The sequence below is a fragment of the Eretmochelys imbricata genome, chromosome 3 (genome assembly GCF_965152235.1).
Source record: "Eretmochelys imbricata isolate rEreImb1 chromosome 3, rEreImb1.hap1, whole genome shotgun sequence".
Classification (NCBI taxonomy): Eukaryota; Metazoa; Chordata; order Testudines; family Cheloniidae; genus Eretmochelys; species Eretmochelys imbricata.
Genome location: NC_135574.1, coordinates 125,258,390 through 125,280,982, shown reverse-complemented (window position 1 = coordinate 125,280,982; position 22,593 = coordinate 125,258,390). Strand labels below are relative to the sequence as shown.

Genomic DNA, 22,593 nt, shown 5'->3' with positions numbered 1-22,593 from the left:
AGCTTAACTAAAGGCAGGCAGGCAGTTGATTTCTACTGAAGACAATATCAAACCCCTGAACTTTGTAACAGTTTGTTTTTAACCATGCACCTTAGAGAGAGTAAAACTTTTCTACGGTGGGGGAGGGGGGGACAGCATTAGGGTATTAAAATGTGCGAAGGACGTTATTACTACAGGGAGCAGTTCTCCTTACATCCTGTTGTAACTCTGCGCGTGGTACTGTTTTGTTTGGCTGTTTATACTTATCCATATCGGATTGTAACTGCAGTAAGCCCCCCCCCCCTTTTGAGGGTGAAGGGCAGGAAGGGCATATTTAAAACTTCCCCTATCTTTTCCTTTTCTATGTGGTGCTTAAAAATATTTGAAGTGAGAACGAAATCTGGATTGTGTAGCCTTGTTGTGGAGCTCCTCAACCCGCCCCGTGTCCAACCTCTCCAGAGGATGTGCTTGGGTCACTGCTGCCCGGCACAGACCTCCCCATTATTAGGTATTGTTTTGTCTGACACTCTGATCAACTGAGGTTTATTTTCCAAACACCCCGCTTTGCTATTTGTCATTTCTTTGTGGGTCCTAAACTGTGCGGTGTTGATAGGTCCATGTGCTGCTAACTGAGAGAGCCTGGAAAGCCACCATGGGGTTTGTCCAGGGGTCTCCCATTAGTGAGGCATCAGCTCAAGCAGAGCCAAGGTTGGGTTTCTTTGTTTGTGGTGGCTGTGTTGTTTTGTTTGCGTAGCCTTCTTAAAGCGATCTTTTACTTCATTTGACCACTGAGTGTATATGCCCTAAATTCAACCACAAACTTTAATGTGCCACTCTTGCATGCACGCCTCCTCTTCCCCCACCCCCATCCCGTTGCCAGTTACGCTCCATGTAAATCTGGAGTAATTCTAGCGAATTTAATGCATTTACATCAGATTTGCACCACCCGGCGTGGGAGATCAGGGTATAGCTCTGGGTGGGGCGGGGCAGAAGGAGGTTTATTGGGGGGTGGGGGTGGGTTTCAAACGTGTGAACTATTTTTCTGGCTTCATGAGCGTAATAGAAACTTGGAGACTCAGATAAAATAATAAATGAAGGGGGGGGAGTGTGGTTATGCACATCATTATGTCTCTCTATATAAAGCGAGAGAAGGGGGCGGTGGTGTTTAGCGGAGAGTGGACTATGCTCCCAGCAGTCCTCTACCTCACGCTCCCATCGCCGCTGCTGCATCGCATCTGCTCACCCCCAGCCTCTTTGAGCTCCGCAGCTGGAACTGTCTCGGTCACGGGACCCCCTAGGAAGGATTTTTTTTCCCCCTCCCGCTCTTCGTAAGAGAGAAAAACCCAAAGCCCGAGCGTTTCCCGGGGGTAGCGCGCGTGCTGCGGCTCCGGCGGCCGGGCGGGCCGTGAGAGGCGCGGAGGCAGCCGGGGCAGCGAGCGCTCCGCCAGTGGGCGGTTTCTGGCGGCGGGGGCCGGAGCTGCAGGGCGCGCGGCGGCGGCCAGGTTCTCCGCCTCCCTCGCAGACACACGCACGGAAATATTTGCATGGCGGGGAAGACGCTCCAGCTGTCTTGAAATCGCGAGGCGAGCGCGTGCCGGCGCGGGGGCCCCCGGGGGGGGGGGGACCCGGGGCGGAGCCGCTTCGCGACCAGCCGCAGCAGCAGCGCCGTAGCCCCTCCGCCCTAAAGCGGGGGGAGGGGGGTGAAGCTGTTTCCCGGGGGGAATCTGCTGGGGGGCAGGGAGAGCGCCTCGCCCGCCGCGCCTCTCCCCTCCGCTCGCGTGTCGCCGGCCAACGTCCTGCCTCCGGGCGGGCAGATGTCCAACCCCGAGAGGCTGCTCTCAGCCCGCCCCCAGGCCCCCCTGGCTGCCGCCGGGGAAAAGCCCGGCTCCGGCACTGTCCCCTCCTGTGGGCAGAGCAGCGGAGGCAGCGCCCGGGCTCCTCCTCCTCCGAGAAGCGGCTCGGCTGCCTGCAGCTCCTCCTCTGCCCTGCTCCCAAACAGCCGCCGCGCCGCGGGGACGGCCGCAGCCGCCGCCGCCTCCTCCAGCATCGTCCCCAGAGTCGCCGCCGCTCCTCGCCGGGCTCCTCCAGCCCCCTTCTTCCCCGCCCCTGCTCCCTCTTCCCTTCGCTTCTTGCCGCCGCCTCCTCCTCTCCTCCCCCCCTCCCCTGCCTCTGCGCTCGCAAGTCTCCAAGGAAAGGGGGGAGGAGGAGAGGCGGCAGGAGGAGGAGATGTTGGAGGAGCCGAAGCAGCAGCTCCCTTGATCGTCCATCCCAGCAGCAGGAGCAGCAGCAGGAGCAGGCTGTTCTTCTCTTCCTCCATCCAGGGCTTGCTGCTCCCCTCTCCAGCCGCCGGACCCCGGCAGCACCAGCCGCGGCTCCTCCTGGCCCCAGCTGCCTCTCGTCTGTGGTCCTACAATTTCCTGGGTGCTGCAGCAGCAGCCGCCCGCGGCGACGGGATCAGAGGAGACGGCCCCGGCAGGAGCAGGACCCCTAGGCAGCGGCATAGAGGCTCCTTCCTCTCCTTCTCGTCTCCCCTGCTGCTAAGGCCAGACATGGAAGATGGATCTTCTTCTACAAGCTGCTTTAGGAGGTTTACAGACTGTTTCCTGGGCACAAGTAGGTGACCGAGCACTCAGGGCAGGGACTGGCTGCTTGCCTGCGGGGGGGAGAGGATGGAGGGAGGGCTGGGTGCACGGACGGGGGTGTTTTGAGGGAGCTACACGAAGGGGAAGGCCTTTTATTCTCCGCGTGGGGAGGATGGGGTGGCTCAGGATGCACAGAGCGGGGTGCGTGGAGATGCATGGAGGATGGGGTGCATGGCGGAAAGGGGTGGTGGGTGGACTGAGTTTTATTTTGGGGGAGGCTATGATGTGTTCGGAATTTATCTCTCGAGCGTTGTTTTAGAATCAGTTGCAGCGCGGGGGGAATCAGTGTTTGAGTTGGTGCATGCTTGTGTGGCCATTCATGCCGTGGGTACCACGGGGGAGGATCGGAGACTTTCCCCTTTCCAGGCTCAGGACTTGCCTAAAGTCGTAAAATCAGCAAGCTCCTGCTATCTCCAGGTGGGGGCGGGAAAGCAGCAGCAGAGAATATGGAATCGGGACGAGAAAGGGTGGGATGCTTTGAAGAAGACCAACCAAAACCCCACGCTCCGGTCAGATCCGACACAAGGAGATGGGTGTGTGGTTGGTCGCTCTTCAGCAGCCAATGCCCTCTCCTCCTGGCTGTGGCTTTTCGTGCCGCCGGGATGACAACAGCCACGGCAGAAACACGTGCTCTGTGCAGCCGCGGGATACCGCTGGGGTGGCTGGAGGCTGAAATCAATGGGTCTGGACAGTCACAAGGGACTTCCGTACGACTAATAGCTACCACCCCCACAAGAAGCGATCAGACCGCCGCCCCCCCCCCCCCGGTCTACACATAAGCAGGTGTCGGTGGGCCCAGTTACAAAAGTACCAAGAGGTGGCAGTGAGACCAATATACCCAACGTCCCTCCTCCCTGCACTGCTCAGTCGGGGTCTGGGGGCAGGCTCGCAGTTGTCTGGTCGCAACAGCGGGGTGTGTGGGGGGGTTTCCTTGGTGCTCCATGGGAGGGACGAGGTGGCGGCAGCAGTTGGGGGGGACACGTGGCGGGGTGGCTTGGAGGGCAGGCGGCCGGGGGGAGGAAGGTTGTCGGCGGAGGAGGAGGGGGTAGCGTGGACGGGGGGCAGCTTTGAGAGGAGGGCGGGTGCCCGGGAGCGGAGCACATGGAGCGGGGAGCCGCTCGCAGCCAGCGAAGAGCTGCCAAATCCACGAGGTGGTGAAAGGGGAGCGAGGCTTCGCATTGCAGGACCGCTCCATTCATAACCCAGCGCCGGGCTCTCCCTCCGCGCCGGAGTGTCAGCCCCGCCCCCAGGGCCGTGCTGCGCTTCGCATTCGCGTCTCTCCACCGCCCTTCGCTGCTGGGACTGGCGATGGGAATCGCGCCCTGGAAGCTCTGGACCCGGGGGGCAGTTGCCAGGCTCTGGCTGTGAAAGGAGGCTGGGGGAGAGGTTTGCACAATGGAGAAGGAAGGACAAACGGGCATTTTTTTCTGGGAATTCTCGCTGTTCTGCTTAATGAGCCGCATGAACTAGCCAATCTATGACCAGGCGCCTGGATTGGTCCTTTCTGTGCTAGGCGCTGGACCTGGGGGTGCTGCAGCACCCCCTGACTTGAAGTGGTTTCCATCATATACAGGGTTTACAGATTGGTTCAATGGCTCTCAGTGCCACTGCTATACAAATTGTTCCAGCACCCCTGGTTCTGTTTTAGGAGAAATTCATTTCACCTAAGTGCAAATATTTATGGAGCTGTATTAAGCTTTCTCTGCTTTACTTGGAACCTGAGTTGCGTTTTTCCTCCCTAGGGTATTGTAACTGTATTAGTGTGAAAATGTTTTGGGGCCAATTTTGACATCCAGTTACTTCATTTAAAAAAAAAAAATCACAGGTAGTTTTTGGAGTTGGTTATTGCCATAGGGGTCTGTTAACTAGAAGGCTGTTGAATCGTAATTATTTTTAATGTCACAGGTTCAGTTTGATTAGCGGACTTTTTTGGGTGCATGTAAAAGCTATTTTACATACACAAATATAGGCATTTTGGAATTAAAGTAAAAATTGCAGGGATGCTACCTAAAATCGCACCACATTGCTTGATAACTCATCAGTGATTTTAGTGTAATTATCATAGTGAATATTTGTTGCTTTGTGATCTGATTGGCATGGGAAAGGACTCCCTCACACATGCTTTGGCACTTCTTTCCATGTTGATCAGCATGTCACCCTGCCATACAATCAAATTTTTATATAGCTGTTTATGCATGTTCACATACACAGTGTTATCACACTACAAACATGTATAGCTAATTCCAGAAGTGTTTGTAGAAATAGAAATTAAAAGAAAAAGCTTAAGCCATGGGGTTTCTTGCTGTCTTTATTTCTGTTCCCACTTTGAGAGAGATGGTAGAAGGCTACTCATACTTACGGCACAAGTCAGATATTTTAAAATAAATAGTCTGAGAACAAGAGACTAAACCAGTGAATTTCTGCCAGTTGGGCAGTTCTCTGGCACACTTCATCAGGAAAAGGATTTGAAGGATTATTATGTAAAATATTTTGAAAACATGAGTCCAGTTCACAGAGAAGCTCTTAAATAAATAAATAAGGGAAGAAAGTCAAACAAAATACTAGAGTCTAGACAGCTTTAGCGGGGCTATTGCAAAAGGCAGAATATCTTTTGGAAAATGCACTTGTCAGTCCACATTTGGAATACTGCTTGCATTACTGCTTACAGTATCGTAAGAACGATATTACTGTTATGAAGAAGGTGAGGTAGTTCAGGGTAATGAAGATAATGAGTCTGATGGATTATACTATGCATATCTCAAAGTTTGTTTTCTATCCCAAACACTGTGCGTGTGTAAATAAAATCTTTGAAAAACTGCACAATATAATGACTAAATGAAATTTACATAAGGAAAGGTTATGGAAATTGGGATGGGTTTCTCGAAAAGAGACGTTGAGGTGACCTAATTGAAGTTCTCAGCATTGTGATTCAGATGAAGTTGCTAGGAATTTATTTCCTCACTGCTCTTCGACACGTCCACGCGAACCAGGCTAATAGTGGCATTCAAAATATTAGCTAAAAGCTGTTTATATTTTTTATTTCAGGTCCTGCAGTATCAGTTCATGCCACATCTGGCTGGTTCTTGCTCTGCTGTGATGCCCAAACATGCCACATACTGGTTTTGTCACAACTAGAGCATTGCACTGGCCTGCAGTGGGTCAGGTAAATGTCCTTTATTATTATATTGTGTTTTTCAAAGTTTTAAAAACTATATATTTAAGATAATTTGGGATATAAAATAAACTTTGGGAAACATATAATATAATCTAATCCATAAGACTTGATTTTGGGTCCATCCTCCAGTGGAATTCCACAGTAGCTGTGATATTGTAAGTTGCCACCCATTCCCGTTTTTTGTGGAATGGTCTTAATTTCCAAGAGGCCACTTCTGCAAACACACATATAACTTTCCATGTGCGTGTCCCAGGGGACTACTCGCATACAGAAAATTACTCGTATGCATAAGTATTTGCAGATTGGAGACCTGTGCTGGTAGAAACACTATTGTGACACTAATACTTTGGGCCTCATGTTTGCAATCTCATGTCTCAATAATGCTTTGTTGTGATGCCACGAGTTTGTCTGCATTTAAATGTGCAAACTTAAAGCATCGGTATGAAGTAATCATCCAAGAAGGGTGGATGTAGTGGGACGTGGAAGTGTGGGGAAGGATGAGATTTTAGCTAAAGTAGTATCTTGAATGCCCCTGTTAGCCTGGCTAATAGGAAATTCTACCTGGGATCAAGCTATTTTATCTCTGGCTTATGTATCATCACTTGTCATCAAGATTTTGTAGGACAAATGTTTGTCTTCAGCAGTGATTCAGATGTGTGACTGAGCAGAAGTAGGTTTTGCAATTGAATCTTCCTTTAGAACTTAGTTGATGATGCAGTAGCCAGCATAGGCTTTGGCTCTCACTCTTATAAATGTGCTGGTTCTGCATTGTTTATGGGAGTAGAAATGTCACTGAAGTAATATAAACAATTATTTATGTGATTTGGGGTGTCACTGAAAGGCCATATCAGGATTGTTCTGTTGCTCTGTGCAAACATGTAGGAACACCAGGGGCCTTGCTATGAAGAGCATTCACTTGTTTCTTTTGAAAAAAATTGTATATATCAGGGAGTAGGAGGGAATGGGAGCAGTGACGAGCAGGGTAATGATAAAAGGCTCATGCAGTTACATAGGTTAGCTATTGAACAACTTCCTGGCTCTAAATCTTGTGATTTATTTTATAAATAAATCAGATGTTCCCCAGCGTCATTGACTGACTGATTTCTTGTAGGCATCATGGCAGAATTAGGTCTTAAGTTGCGGAGGTAGTGATCTCACATATCAGTTAGGGAGTGCATTCCTTGTGGAAGGGGCAGTGTGAAAGAAAGCAGAAGAATCTTTGTGGGAGAAGCAAACAAATCTTTGTGGGATCACACCACTTGAGTGAGATGCCACTTTTCAGAAAAGGACAGGTTTTTTGTGTTTTGTTGGATTAAAGCTTTCTAACTGTAATGGAGTGTCCTGACACTCACACTGACCTCCCTCCTGCCTTTGGTAGTGGTATCAGGTATTTGAACCACTGTCTTTTAATCTGATCTGGTGGAAGTTAGAGTGTTAGGATGGGTACATATGTATGTGTTTATATAACTTTCACACCCAAGCCACTGAGTCACTTATCTCTGCTAAAACTCAGTAAATACTTGTTCTTACCAACTTTTAAATCTGTTGTATAGACTAAAACCTCCCTTTATTCAGCTTTAAAATTGTTCTCCTTCATTATTCTAATACCAATAGAGTGTACGTAGCAGCTTCCAGTAAATTTTTGAAATTGTTTTAATTTACTTTTTGCTTTATAAAACACGCCCATCAGATATTCTCTGAATGTATGTTCATAGTTTAAAAACAGAGCACAGTTTAGTGTCAGGCTTGAATATATCCAAAATTATACAGGGTTTCAGTTTAATAGTAGTTTGGTCAATGAGATTTAAATGAATAACACCGTTTAAAGAATAGTCTCTGTTCCTTTGCTATTTATTATTTTCTAAAAATACAAAATGGCATGTTTTCCTTAGCACAGAATTTATACCTTTTATACTTTTAGGATGTTAATGTTTTTTTATCACTACGTTCTCCAGCTCACACAGGAAAATGTTAAAGGACAATAAAACAAAACCAAAAACCAACCCATTATCACCTGTAGGTGAATGCTTTTAATAAAACTATCCCTCTATATTCAACCTCTGAGTCCTTATCCTCAAAGGAGAGCTGCACAACACCGTCAAATGACGAACCTGGGAGCTTAAATTCATAACTTTGATACTAAAACTCATGGACTGAATGGAGACACTGGATTTATGTCTTATTACAACAATCTATAACCCACTTACCCCTCCCCCAGCATTTCCCCCACCCCTTTCCCCCATATGACTTGAGAGGAGTTGCCACTTCATTTTAAATGGTCCCTGAAATATGTAAAAAGAAAAGGAGTACTTGTGGCACCTTAGAGACTAACAAATCTATTTGTACCACAAGTACTCCTTTTCTTTTTGCAGATAGAGACTAACATGGCTGCTACTCTGAAACCTGAAATATGTGTTAGCTACTTATGCTAAACAATCTGTTCCACCTTGTATTTAGCAGTGATACTCTGAGTACCTTTCCCAGAGCTGAAGAAGAGCTCTGTGTAAGCTCAAAAAGCTTGTCTCTCTCACCAACAGAAGTTGGTCCAGTAAAAGATACTACCTCACTCTCCTTGTCTATCTGATATCCTGGGACCAACACAGCTACAACAACACTGCACACAATATTTTTTTTTTATTGTTGTTTAAACTTAACTGCCTTTATTTTCTTTGACTCAGTATATTTTGGGCTTTTCTACTCCCTCTGCTGGCTGTTTGAATTGTAAATAACTATTTCAAACCCTGGTATTAAATCTGTGCTGATATTACCAATGCTTTCAGAAACATTGGTATTCAGAATTGCAGAAATCTGTGTTCATTTCAATCATCAGTAGAAATTCAGAAGAACTTACAGTTGGTAAATGAAAAAAAATTGGTGGAAAAAGAAAATATGTGCAAATTTCTAAGAAGGGTCTTCTCATTTTTGTTTTACTTTGCATTGATTTTAACTTTAGAAAAGTTGATATCCTTTGACTCCTGTGAGGATCTCCTTTATCAGTAAATAAACACCAAGGTAAATAAACATCACACTACACTGGAAAGTCTCAGATGGGTGTATTATACACCAAACAATATTCTGTCATAGTATGGGATTTAAAAACCGCAGAAAGGGCCATGAACTTTTTTTTATTTTGTAAGATCACCACAATCAGTGCTCAATCTTATATTTAGTTGTATAGGCATGTGTTCATGTGTTTCTTGTATAAGTGCAATAGCTAGTTTTATAGGAAACTTGATTTGTGCACCAGTGTACAATAATTGTATTACACTTATATAGCACCTTCCATCCTTGAGCATTTTACAGACTAAGCCAGGGATTGCTTCATGTACCACTGAAATGTAGCAACTTCTGGAGGGGAATAAGGCAATTTTAAGAGTGTATAGCAACATTTCAGAGCTGGAAGTAAATGCCACTATTTAGCTGAAACTGCAAGGGGAATTTAGGTAGGCATGGAATTTGGACCATGCCTCCAAGATCTTTAGTTACTACCAAATGGTTAAGGCCACTGTTTTATACCTCATATGTGCTGGTGTTCTGGTTTAATTCTGACACAGACTGAATCACAAACATCCCTTCCTGTAGCACCTTGGTGTTTCTTCTTCCGTTCAGATGCTCACATAGCCTGACTCTGCTTAACATGGGCCCACGCTGCCTGCGTTACTCTGCCCCTGGAGGATGCCAGCGGAAGCAGCATGGCTTGCTCTTCAAAATGGCGTCCTCCATGCCCAATGCTGGGCAAAACCATGTCCAGTTTTATACTGGTACCAGACAGCAGACAAACCTTGATAAAACAGGACTGTCAAGCTTAAAACCAGACAAAAGGCTGGCCTAGTAATGGGGAGGGGTTAGAAGGGATACAGAATTATTTAGATGACATTTTTGAGTTTTGGGAGAAGTTGGAAAGCTTCAACGCTATCAGAAGCACTTTATACACTTTTCTCTAATTTTATGCAAATTAAAGATCTGCTGCTTATTTTGACAGAAGATGTTGGCAGGTATGGATTTTGGAGAAGCAGAGTGAGCTGGAATCAATGTGCACGACAGAATTAGTTCCAACTGTTCATTATCGCAGACATATTGGGAGTAGTTGGGGGTTCAAATCACAGACAGACCAAATCCCACGATTTAATCTTTTCAAATCTCATGATTTTTTAAAGGGTCTGATTCATGATTTTTTGAATTTTTGGTGTTGGCAGTACTGAAGAACATCAATGAAACATGGCAGCTCCTGTTGTGGGAATGGTGTGGAGGAAAACAGTATTGTGTATATGTATGTACTTAGATGATGGCTATTTCCGAACATTCATTCGTGTACGTATTACAGTATATTCTTGCCAAGAATTAACAAAGGCTGCAAGTGAGACTCATTGTTTTCTCTCCTACCTTATGCATATCAAATCCACTATTTAAAAAAACACCCCAATTTAAATTAGAGATCAACATGCTGTATTTTATCCTGAAGAAAAAGAATGAATCATTCTTTTAATGCTCATGAGCAATATCATTCATTTTAGGGTAATTGTTAATCAGAGATGGATTTTGCTAATTGATTTATTGGGAAAAGCTTGGATCATTGTAAATCAATGTACTATGTAGATGGAGGATGAAGTCATTTATACACCCCTCAACCCCAGCGCCCAGAACTCATGCTTCAAACAGGTACAATTTAAAAAAAAAAAAAAAGCTGACATAGAAATGTTTTGTTCTCTAAAATGTTGACCTCCCCCGTAGTACACCTGTCTGTATCCCAGGATAGGTAAGATTTAATCCTGGGCAAGTAACAGCTTTTCAGTTCATTAAATGGTCACATCTTCAAAAGTGATATGTCACAGTCCCAAAAGGCTAGAAATGGGAGCTCTATGCCACTGGGAGGGAGAATCCCTGATTCCCGGTGGGGTTTAGCATGCTAACCTAGCCCTAAAAAGTCACAAAATAAATGACTTTGGGATGTTAATCACAGCCCAGTTTTGGAGCAGCCCAAACTACTTTAGTGGTTTGTTTTGTTTTAAAGTGGCTTTTCAAAAATAAAATATCTCTTAAAAAAATCCTATAACAAGAAGAAGAATAATCCTGATCTTGCATGATGGAGGGAACTTCAGAAGTTGTAGATGGTCAGGATCTAGATCATCTAATTCCTCTTCCTGCTTGGGACCACCTGATCTTTTAGGAATTAATGCTTTCCAGCTAAAGCCATAAACTAGTATATGTACCCCTTAGGAGTGCAGCTTTAATTTGCTTCAGCCTGTAGGGTAACATCATATTGGCAGAAAATACAACCTTTTCCTTGTCCTGGGTATTTCAGCAACATTTCTGCAACTCTCAAAAATTCTGTTGATTCAGAGAACAAGAGGCTAAACTTGGGCTCTCCTATCTTTAGTGTGATAACTAGGTATCTGTCCTCCTTATTTCTCTATAGTTCCCTTCACTATCTAATCTTTGTACCTCAATAGTAGTTCCTTCCATGATGTCTTATTGCATTTACTTCCAAACTTTCCTGTATGTCTAAAGCTACTAGTCTCTCTTCTACTCTGAGATTTCCTAAAAGCAAAGTTATACACCTCAATATTTATCCTTCACTGACTTTTCTCATGTCAAGCTTGTGATATATCACCTGTTTGCCAATAGTGTCTATTTTATTTATTTTTGATATGCTTCTTTCATTTATATACAGATGTCTTGGAAACTTCCTCTGAGTGAACTCTTTATTGTTTTCTTGGAGTTTCGCCCTGTTTCCGGTATTTTTGTCTTCACGATCATCCCCCTCTCCCGCTGTTTAGGCCTTATCTGTTTCTCTGCTTAATATTATTTCCTCCTCATCCACCCATCAGCTTATTTTAGCTGCTGTTTCCTTCCTGATTGCTGGATTCTGTAGAGATTCCTTCCCCTCAACCCATATGCCTGACTCTTTACCCTGTCCTATCTACAGGTTTTAGTTCCCCACAGCATACCCCCAACAGCTGTTTTCCTCTGAGCCAGTGCACTGGTCTTACTTCAGTTCAAGTTCATTTTACCTATATGTCCTGTTCTTCACCCACCCCCACCAAGAATTCCAAATCACACACAGCAATCTCAGAAACCTTCCTATGTGTTGCATGTTTCCTGTGATTCACTGAATTTCCTAATCTGGCGCTGTCTGCCTTGCCCTAAGTGTGATATCACTAGTATTTTTTTCTTAAAGCAAACAGCTCTAGTGAGCTGTAGCTCACGAAAGCTTATGCTCAAATAAATTTGTTAGTCTCTAAGGTGCCACAGTACTCTAGCTCTCTTAAAAGGTGCAGTTTCATGTAACAGAAAACTGAAGTAATCTATTCTCATAACTGGCGCTGCCTTAGCCAGCATGCGCAGGTTTCTTCACACCAGCCTTCTGATGTGCCTGACTACAAACCTGTAGGGAAACTACTTTTATGGGGAAGGAGGTTCAGTCTTTACTTTTCACAAATAATGTTTTTGAGTCAGCTTCCCTTGAGAAGCTGATCTTTAGCATAGATCCTAATTTGTGGAATTTAGTTTTCAGATCCGTCAGTCTATGATTATGAGTATAATCAGCTTCAGCATGGCTTTCAGGACTACTGGCTTCTTTCCAGCCACTGCATCTAGGAGGCAAGAAACTCTAGGTGACTCAGGGTCATGACTAAATAAAGTTATGTCCTATTCTAGGAATTGAAGGCCAAATGCCAGATGTAATGCAGAGTCTGGGAAGAGCTAGGTAGCCTGGGAATGTGTACAGGCCTGCAGAAACATCTGTCTTGGTTGGGGAAGGAATGGAGATTACTGGTTCCCCAGCCATCCCTGCAAAACTCTCTTCAGTGAAAACTGTATCGGTCAAGGATAATCACTAGGGGGAATGGGACCTTGCTTCAGCCTTTGTTTCTCCTCATGTATCTACTCTGTGTAGTGAGAGAAACCTGCATAGACTGTGTGGGAAGAAAATGGTCTGTGATCCACAGAGGCCTCCTGCCAGCTGAGCAGTTGCACAAATTCTGATTGTGGAGTTTGTCTGCGCCTCTTATACCTGACCTCAATTTCCTTGGATTGTTTGAGCCACTGCAGAGCTAGCATATGCTGTTGAATGGGCTAATGCAGCCCTTACTTCCACAAAATCATAGGCCAGTATTTCACCTTTAAAGCAGAACCATATGTCATACAAACTGGTAAGTGAAACAGAGGGGTCCATTGGATATGGCACCAGAGTGGTGGACTTTGATTTGTTGTGTGACCGTGAGCAAATCGTTTGACCCATCTGTGCCTGTTGCCCTGTCTGACAATACCTTGTAAAACTCTCTGAAAGCTTTGGATGAAAACTGCTATATAAGTGCTAAGTATATTTATAAGGTGGGGGAAAAGTTTATCTATTGATGACAAGAGGCTAGAATATGCTAATAATTTTGACTGCAGATATTAGGGGAAAATGACAGCAACATATCTAGTTAAAGTGGTGGCATTACAAAGAAATCAAAGTGAAAAACATTATAGGAAAGAAGGAGAATGCAACATTTTCAGTGCTCAAAAGAATGTGATTACATTGGAAGAAAAGGTGCATCCCTTTAGAGAAGGCTATATTTAAACTCTAATCTTATGTCTTTCGGGTAGATGAAACAATTTTTCCATTACTTTGTAAATGATGTCTGTCAGCAAGTTGTTGATATGATTTTGTAGATATTCTTTCATCGAAGTAAGATGAGGTTTTTTCCTGTATGTGGCTCCAGCCCTTTCTTTAACTATCATCATCTCCTCCTTTCAACAAAAATGTTTTTCTTTCCTTTATTTAATATCGATAAAAGTCACCAAGCATCCATACTGGTATATTGTGTCTGAATTTATTTATACATTTGCAGTGAGTGCCTAAAATGTGTATTCTGCACTTTTTGCAGTTTGAACATTATTATTCTTATCTGATTAATTTCTTTGTAACAAACCTTTGTATATGTAAACTGGCCCAGTCTTTTACCATTTTTCTGCTAAGTCACTCTAGGACTTTTATGTACTTTCTTCAGTACATTTCGTTGTATCCTTTATTTGTAACACAATGATTTGTGCACATTGTTCCTCTCCCTCCCTGCATGAATAATACAAATATGGTTACATACATACTGCTTGCCCATTTTTGATTTGTTAATCTGATTAGTCTCTAAAAGGGTGTGTCTCAACCTTTCCAGACAACTGTATTCCTTTCAGGAGTCTGATTTGTCTTGTGTACCCCCAAATTACACCTCACTTAAAATCACTTACTTACAGAAATCAGACACAGAAATACAAAGTCTCACAGCACACTATTAATGAAAAATTGCTGACTTTCTCATTTTTACCATATAATTATAAAATAAATTCTTTGGAATATAAATATTGTCCTTGCATTTCAGTATGTAGTATACAGAGCAGTATAAACAAGTCATATGAAATTTTAGTTTGTACTGACTTCGCTAGTGCTTTTTATGTAGCCTGTTGTAAAACTAAGCAAGTATCTAGGTGAGTTGATGTACCCCCTGGTTGAGAACCACTGCTCTAAAGGACCTGTGTGTGGCTGTGATATCATCATAGATCACCAAAATAGAGACTAGTATTGATGACAATTGCGTGGGCAGTATGTAAAGTACTCTGGCTCCAAGACAAGTGTCAATATTTACTGTCAAGATCACGAATATGATGTTACATTTGTGTTCACTTCCAACATGGCTGTAAGAACTAAACTTTTATTTGTTTTGGTGCATTCAGCTATGTGTACCTTAATGTGATGAACCACTTTGCTGACTCTCTGCAGCATCTTTTTTTAACGTCTTTGAGGCTGACTGAGCCTGAATCAAAGCAACTGGCCATTCTGGAGAGCCAAGAAGCAATTTTTTTCCAATCACCTACAAAAGGAGGGTTTTTTTTCTATTTGAAAACATTTTTTCTGTTTGATGCTTATGTAGTATAAAGGGGCTTTAGGAAAGCTGAATTCTTCTCCATAAATTATGCATAAGAAAAAAGATTATAACAAAGCTGGTCACCCACTTAAAATGGTCAGTACTGAGAAGAAATCCACATGTTGTTAAGATCATAGACATAAAGTCATGGGGAGGCTTCTTTACATACAGAGTTATACTAGTTTATCTCAAGGTGTGATTTTAAACTGATTTTATTAAACTGGTACAGAAGTCTGTGTGGATGGGACTCGTATATTAATTTAAACCATGATTATTTTGGTTGGTTTACATTGATTAGAAACAGATTTAAACTAAACTGAAATTAGCCATTTTCAAACTGAAATGAGTCTCTACATAGACTTTTGCATTGGCTTTGAATCACTTTAACTGAACTGGTGCAAGTTTGTATTTGGCCAAGGGTTTTAGAGTCTTGCTTATATCCATTGTAATCTATTTATTAAAAAAAATTACTCTTGGGAACTTATTTTCTCCTTTATGCTTGAAGCTGGATATATAAACTGTGAGGAGCTATTCTTTTCTACATACTTCTTACAGTAAATTGTGTGCTCAAGTGTCTTGTAATCAGTGTGCATTTGTTTAAATTGCCAAAGTTCAAAGTGCTGGTTACTTGTCTTTCTGATAAGGATCTTGCATTTCTGTAGTGTGTCTCATCCAGATGGATTCCGAAGAGCTTTATTGACTGTTTTTCCCCATTGATTTCAATGGAACAGAAGGGGCACTAAATGCCTAATCCTGCAAGGTGCTGAGTACCCCGGGAGGGAAAAAAGGCTGATCATAGATGCCTTTTAAAGGATAGGAAAAAAAGAAGAGGTTCAGTCTGGGGGAAGACTACTGTTGCTAAATACAGAGCCAAAGTCATAGCATTTAATTTAAATTAACAAGAAAATGTATTCTGCACCTTTACCTAATGTTAATTAGCTTTAGAAAAGTTTTTAAGTTCTACCAGCATGCTCTTTCTGCCTGCAATCATGGAGTACAAGGGCTACCTGGTGTCTGGCGATAGCTACATGAACATGCAGCTTGCAAACACAGAAGAATACATAGATGGTGCATTGTCAGGACACCTTGGTGAAGTTTTGATAAGTTCTGTACATCAGAGGAGTAGAAGATGAAGATGGAGAAATGAGAGAATAAGTTTGTATATTTCTGGAAAATAAAGATCAGTTTTTCACGCACACAAAAAAATCATTCTTTCTCTCTTTCCCCTACTCTCTCAATTTAAAAAACCCTAATTAAAAAAAGTTATTGAGGTTGCAAAATCTACCTCATTTGAAAGTTAAGAAATGCCTGATTTGAGGGTGCCTGTACTGCCTTTGCCACCTTGTGCATGTGCATTATGAAACACTCTTTAATTACATGATTGCATACTGTTTCTTCCACAGGACCACTGCCTCATTCAGTGCACAGGGTAGATAGTGCTTTGGGAATAAAGCAGATTGTGAAGCGCTTTGAGATCTACCGATGAAAAGCGCTATATAAGAGAGAGGTATTATTAACAGTCTATGTTTTTCCAGGCTCTTGACTTGCATGTTTTTTTTGCCGAGATCTTGGTGAATTGCAAATGTGCAATCACGACAAAGCATTTAAGCAAATAAAAAAAAATAAATCCTTTAGAAAAATGTCCAAATGAATTTCCAGAAAGGATTTGTTTAAAGGTATGCCCATACTCATTTCTAATGCAGCCATGATTCTCTGATGATGACTCTCTTGCCTTTTAGGATCGAAGAGTTCTCTGTTCTTGCATACGAGGCTTCAGAATGTGGTCAAAGTTCCCATGACCATTGAGGGGCTCCATACCTTCCCAATGTTCTTTACCAGTGTATCTTCACCTAAATAGCTGTCATTACGGGATTTGTCTCTGCAGTTACAATTATACCATTAATGCCTCTCTATTGATTAATTCATTCATAGCCCTTTCGAAGTAAGGGCAAAATCTTGACTCCATTGAAGTGAGTGGAGATTTGCTATCAACTTCAGTGGGGCCAGAATTTCACCCCAAGTGTTTGACCTTGTTGTTTGTCCACTGGTCTAGGAAACAAGTTTCCTGAGGTTGATCCCTCATCGCAAATCATTGCAAAGTGGCAGGTTTTTTGTTTTGTTCACTTACAGCTGTCTACAGAACTAGTGAAAAAGCTTTATTTTTAAACTTAGTGCAAGGAAATTTTCTGAGTTTAATGAAACCTCTGTTTAGTTTTGCATTATGCTGAACCAGGGAATCCTTGGTAATTGATTCCACAATAAGAATTGCTAAATGCATAAAACCTCATGAATCTGATAAATAGAATAAACATTTAATGTGTTGAAAGAATACAGCTGTCTAATGCACAGTACTTTCATGGAAAATGACTGACCTTAATGACTAAATGCTTTTTGATGAAGACATATTGATCCCTCCTGGCCTTTCTTGATCTAAACTCTGCATTCTTGGAAGATAAAAGTGCATTAGGTAGAGACAGTATCACCTGGATCTTATCCATTGCATGAATGTGTGTTTAAACCAAATCAGTTTGCTATATTATGTATTATTTTAGCTATTTAGTCCAAATATATTACAATAATTCATTTAATTTGAAGTATGAACACACTGCACTCCATCTCTCAAGGAATTACTATATATTTTTAAAGATTTAAAATGAAATAACTTGTTTTGAATTTGGGTTTTGACATCCCAAAGCTAGTGACTTTCTTACGAACTGTCTGGCATGGCCTCTTCTTTAGTCACTTCAGACAGAATAAGGAAAGCTGACAGTCTGCACACATGAACTACTTGATGTACCAGCAGTCACTCTGAATTGCTGGGAAGTCCAAATGTGTTTTTCTACACCACAAACTTCCCTAATTTATGTGGTGAATAATTGTGTAAAGAAGGATCCAGAAGGATTTTAACAGTACTCGTAAGGCAAAATTCTGCCTTCAGCTATACATGTTAACTTCAGTGGGATTTTCATGGGTATAACTGAGGGCACAGTTTGGCCCGTGGTAATTTTGTAAATACATTTTTGCGTGTGATAAGAGAGGGGGATAGGGGAAGAGGGAATGTATGTGAAAATTCTAAAGTGTGTGTATAAAATAATGTATGTATATTATGAAAGAGGTTAGGTTATCCTTGAAGAAATAATTTTAAACTCAGAATCAGCCTATTTGCATTAAGCACTTTTTGGATGCTTGCAGGATTCAGCAAAATCCATTTAGTGGCTTTAGTTATGAACATACTCACTTTAGACATTTCTCTAAAGTTTATCTGAACAATTAGAGATGCTGTTTTAATAGCAAAAATGACTTCACATATCAACAGAACGGAAAAAAAACTTGAAGTGGACACAAATTGCAAATAAAGAGAATTTGTTCCACTGTTGTATAGTATCTTCCATCCATGGATCTCAGAGAGGTTTGCAAACACTGATTGAGTCTCACCACAACCATGTGAGGGAGGAAGGTAAGTGTTGTTCCCAGTTTACAGTGGAAAGAAGAAAAGGGAGAGACTGCTCTTTCTGTGGCTTCAGCTAACGCCTTAAGGTAGAAGGGCTAGATTGACACACTTCTTGAATGTGAGGTTTCCCAAATGGTCATCTTTGCACAAAGCTTTTCTAAGATATCTTGTCAAAATGGCTCAAGATGCTTTTTAAACAAAGTAAGTATATTTTTCAGAAAGCTATTCACCCTGTAGGATGACAATGCACCCCTCTGCAGAGCCCAGCCCAAGGTCTGTGCACCACTCAACATTAAATATATGGTTTAAGAAGGACTTGAGTGGTGCATAGACCTTGGATTGGCCTGTGCAGGAGTCTTGCTCTAGGTCACACCTTGATTTTCCACTGTGGAACAATTGTATTTGCCTAGCTGTTCGATCATTTCAGAATTATTAAACTTGCTCTTCCTCTCCAAGAAGTCACTGCATAAAACTTACTAAGGAACATTAGTTATCAATTATTTTTAAGTACTGTTGGAGCCCACTTAAGCCTAATATGGTAAAACTTCATCTTGAGTGCAGCAGGTTGAAAGCTTTGGATTGTTTCAGTTCGTGACAATGTTCAAATTGCTGTTATGATAAGTAAATCTGTATTTGTTGTGGTAAAAAATATTTCTTCCCTGTAAAAAGATTCCACTGAATAGTATTTAAAACCACTTAATAGGAGCTGAGCATGTCTCTTGATAATATGAACTCCTGCTGGGAGGAAAAGGTTCTGGCATTTTCTTGGCCACTATTTCTGCATAAATTGCATATCAAAATATTGTCTCTCACTTCTGATACTGATTCAGAAATATGAGGTCAGCTATCGTCAGGTATTCAGCAATTTGGAATCTGTGTAAATGTACTCTACTGATGAGAACTGTGTTCCCCTATGAGCAGCTGATCCTCCAAAGGTGTTTCTTTAACTCTGACAGACCTTTCACCTAGAAAAGTAGGGATTTTTCTTACTGACTTTCACATGGATGTGCTCTTTGTGTATGTATCATTGTCCATTAGAGCATGTGTGACACATGCAGCTAGGCAAAACATACTGATTTCAGTTCATAGCAATTTGTGCATACCTTTTTCATAGTGGAGAAGCTAAATGGATTTTTTGCATCAGTCTTCACTGCAGAGGATGTGAGGGAGAATCCCATAGCAGAACCATTCTTTTTAGCTGACCGATCTGAGGAACTGTCCCAGATTGAGGTGTCAGTAGAGGAGGTTTTGGAACAAATTGATAAATTAAACAGTAATAAGTCACCAGGATCAGATAGTATTCACCCAAATGTTCTGAAGGAAGTCAAATATGAAATTGCAGAACTACTAACTGTGGAATATAACCTATTGCTTAGATCAGCCTCTGTACCAGAAGCCTGGAGATAAGTGACACCAATTTTTAAAAAAGGCTGCAGAGACAATCCTGGCAATTATAAGACAGTCAGCCTAACTTCAGTATCAAGCAAATTGGTTGATGATGATGACAATCAGTCATGGACTTCACAACTGCCATGGTAAAAATCCTTATTCATATGTTTAGATTATTAATATTGTGTAGATTATTAAATATTTAATATCTATTTTACAGTAGGATGCAGTGTCCCTTCTCCAACAATGAGCCTTTTCTGCTAGCTGTTGTACAAGCAGAGGCAGACACAATCCCTGCCCTGATGATTTTACAATCTAATGTTAGGTAGTCAATTACAGTCCTGCTTACAGGAAAATTGAATTCATTTTACTTAAGCATCACAGTCTGAATATATTAAAAGTAATATATTCTATTCTCCCCATGAATAGAACTGAAATAAGTAATTCCTTTTTTTTTTTTTTAAACAAAATTGTAGTTGGCATTTAATTCTGAGCCTATGTCAAAAGGTTGCCATCGTGCTGAAAAAGCAATGCTGCTGGTTACAGTTGGAATGTGGGAGTGGCGTGTAAGCCTGCAAACTAGCTTTACTTTCTATTATATCATTTGTTACTACTGTGGCTGCATGTGGACTGCAGCTGCTTCCTTTTGATGTGTTGGCATTTCCAATTTAAGTACCACAGCAGGTGTGTGACACAGCCTTCAAGAGATTAATACTGGTTCAACAATCGAAAGAAAAAGTTTGTTTTAAAAAGTAAATATTTTGTTAAATTATTAACCACTAGAGTTGTTGCATTGCAATTCTCTTTATTCACCCTCCCCTCTCGAATATTTATTTACTAAATGAGAAATATACATAGCATTGGCATGGGATTGTGGTATATGTTTGGTACCTGCTGTGTTTTATTTTTTTAACTAGTAGTTTGTGTACTGTTACCCAAATCTTTCATTTTTGACACACTAGCTCGACAACTGTCAGAAGATGAGAAAGAGGAGTAGCCCTTGCATGCAGCCTAGTCCTATCCATGTCACCTTTAGCTACTGGGAAAATGGGGTGCTGGGATTTCTACCAATATATGTTGTTCCTGAACCCTGCTTCATGGCTCCACCTTTCATATCCTCTTGAGGCAGATAGGTGAATTATTAAGTTGCCTTCTAGCTGCTGGAAAGGAAAGAGAACTTTTTGTCTCTTCTTCCTTCCAGAACTCCTGCCAGCTGTGTATATTAGTGTTAATTTAATCTTCCCACAGCCTCCTGGCTGCTGTGAGCAGTGTTTGGGGAAGAAGGGGGAAGTTTTCATTTTTCTTTTCCACCCCAACTTCCATTTTTTGGGTGTGGGAGGCCTTACCCTTCAGCAGCTCTACTTTCTGCCTCTCCTGCTCTCCCAAGTTTTCTATCACAGCTTTCCCAAGCAGAAGCAGCATACAATTGATTAAAAACTGGCAGTTCGATGGTTACCCACAATCTTTTGAATAGTAGCACTGAAACTTCCCAAAATCTTGTTAGTTTCACTCTGCGATGAGCAGTAGTAGAGGCCCTGGATCTAGCTAGCTCTCTGTCTGCAGACTCAGGAAGATGGCACTAAACTTGTTTACAGTAAGCTCCCATGTGGAGGGTGCATAAAGGCTAATGCATATTTTTTTAAAAAAAAGATGAAAGCTTCGATGCTGCCATCATTAATGGCTTAGATCCCCATACTTGGTCTTGTATTTTGTAAGTGGATTTTTCAATCTCTCCTGTTAATAGTAGCACGATTTTAATATGAATATATTAATCTGTAAACGCTTTTATTATTAAACCAGTACTGTGCAGAACAGAGACTTCTTTCTAGCAGCTCCTGGGCTCGCCTTATCTGACCTCACTTGGTGAGGCTGTCAACTCTTGAAGCAAAGATTACTACACATCAGTTTTGCACAGCCCTCCTTCATTAACTATTCAGTTGCACTGTGTTTTTCACCACACACATTGTGTGCATATTGGCCTTCCTTTCTCACTTTTATGAGCTGAACAAGAAAATCCCATGCAAAATATACTGCACTTATGCAGAGTGCAAATGTCATCAATTTGATCAAATCAAATCCAATTTACACTGGAATACTCAAATGCTTTTGATTGACTGCTATTTCTCTGGCCCATTTTAATTTTTTCTTACAACAGGAGAGCTTTAAGAAAAGTTTGCAAGAATTTTTCTTGAGTAATGAATTCTATGCCAATAATAGATAGCAATTGTATCAGTATGTTATGCCTATTACTGGCAGTGTTAAATGCTGGCTGGCTAAGATACTAGAATGGCTGCTAACTTGTACCATTAGATCTGTCCTGAAAGGTTAAGGGTAGGGTGACTGGCAGGATGGGGTATTAGTAGGAAAACAGAAGGGAAGACAGAAAACACAAAAAGAAACACAGCAGAGAATTTCAGTTCTTTCTTGCCAGTAAGAAAATAAGTACTACCAAAAAATCAATTCAGGCATCAGGAAACTGAAGGGGTGATAAGGATTTTCTGGCATAAGGTAAAGGGTAAAAAAACCTGAACAAAATAAAATTGGGGCATGAAGCTTCTTAAAACTTTGATTCATGTGTTTTTGTCACTGGAGAGATACTGCCCCACTTATTCAAGTTCCTGAAATAAACTCTGCCAGTTAGAGACTCTGAAATGCCAACCTTGGTTCATGGTTCATGTGTTTGGTTAGAAACGTTTAGAGGACAATGTTGCTGTTTCTTTATGTTGTGTGAATAACATACTTTCCTTACTGCAAATAGCAGCTAGTTTTCCGGCAGATGCCTTTTATGGTGCATTTAGATTTTAATGCTTCCTTAATCATTTCCTCTGTTGCAGCTTAAAAACGCAAGGCACGGCATACTGTTAAGTTTCCAGGTAGCTGAGCTGACTGTTTGGAAGGGAATTTCTTTCCAGGGTCCCAGTGTGAGAAAGCTTACCTGTGAAATTTTGGTCTGTTTTAGATCTTAAATCTATGTTTTGAAAATGGTTAAAAGTCCCATAATTTGTTTGATTCATCCATTGCATTTTTTGATATCAGAAGAAAACAATTTCAACT

The 22,593-nt window shown here is 41.8% G+C and overlaps 1 protein-coding gene across 1 annotated transcript in view; it reads left to right on the top strand.

Moving 5' to 3' along the window:
* Positions 1 to 1,793: 1,793 nt before the first annotated feature.
* The window catches only part of PDE10A (phosphodiesterase 10A), a 279,677-nt gene continuing 258,877 nt past the window's right edge, over positions 1,794 to 22,593 (top strand). The window contains exon 1 of the mRNA XM_077811808.1: positions 1,794 to 2,592. Within this exon, the coding sequence (XP_077667934.1) occupies positions 1,794 to 2,592 (799 nt within the window). The remainder of the gene's footprint in view (positions 2,593 to 22,593) is intronic.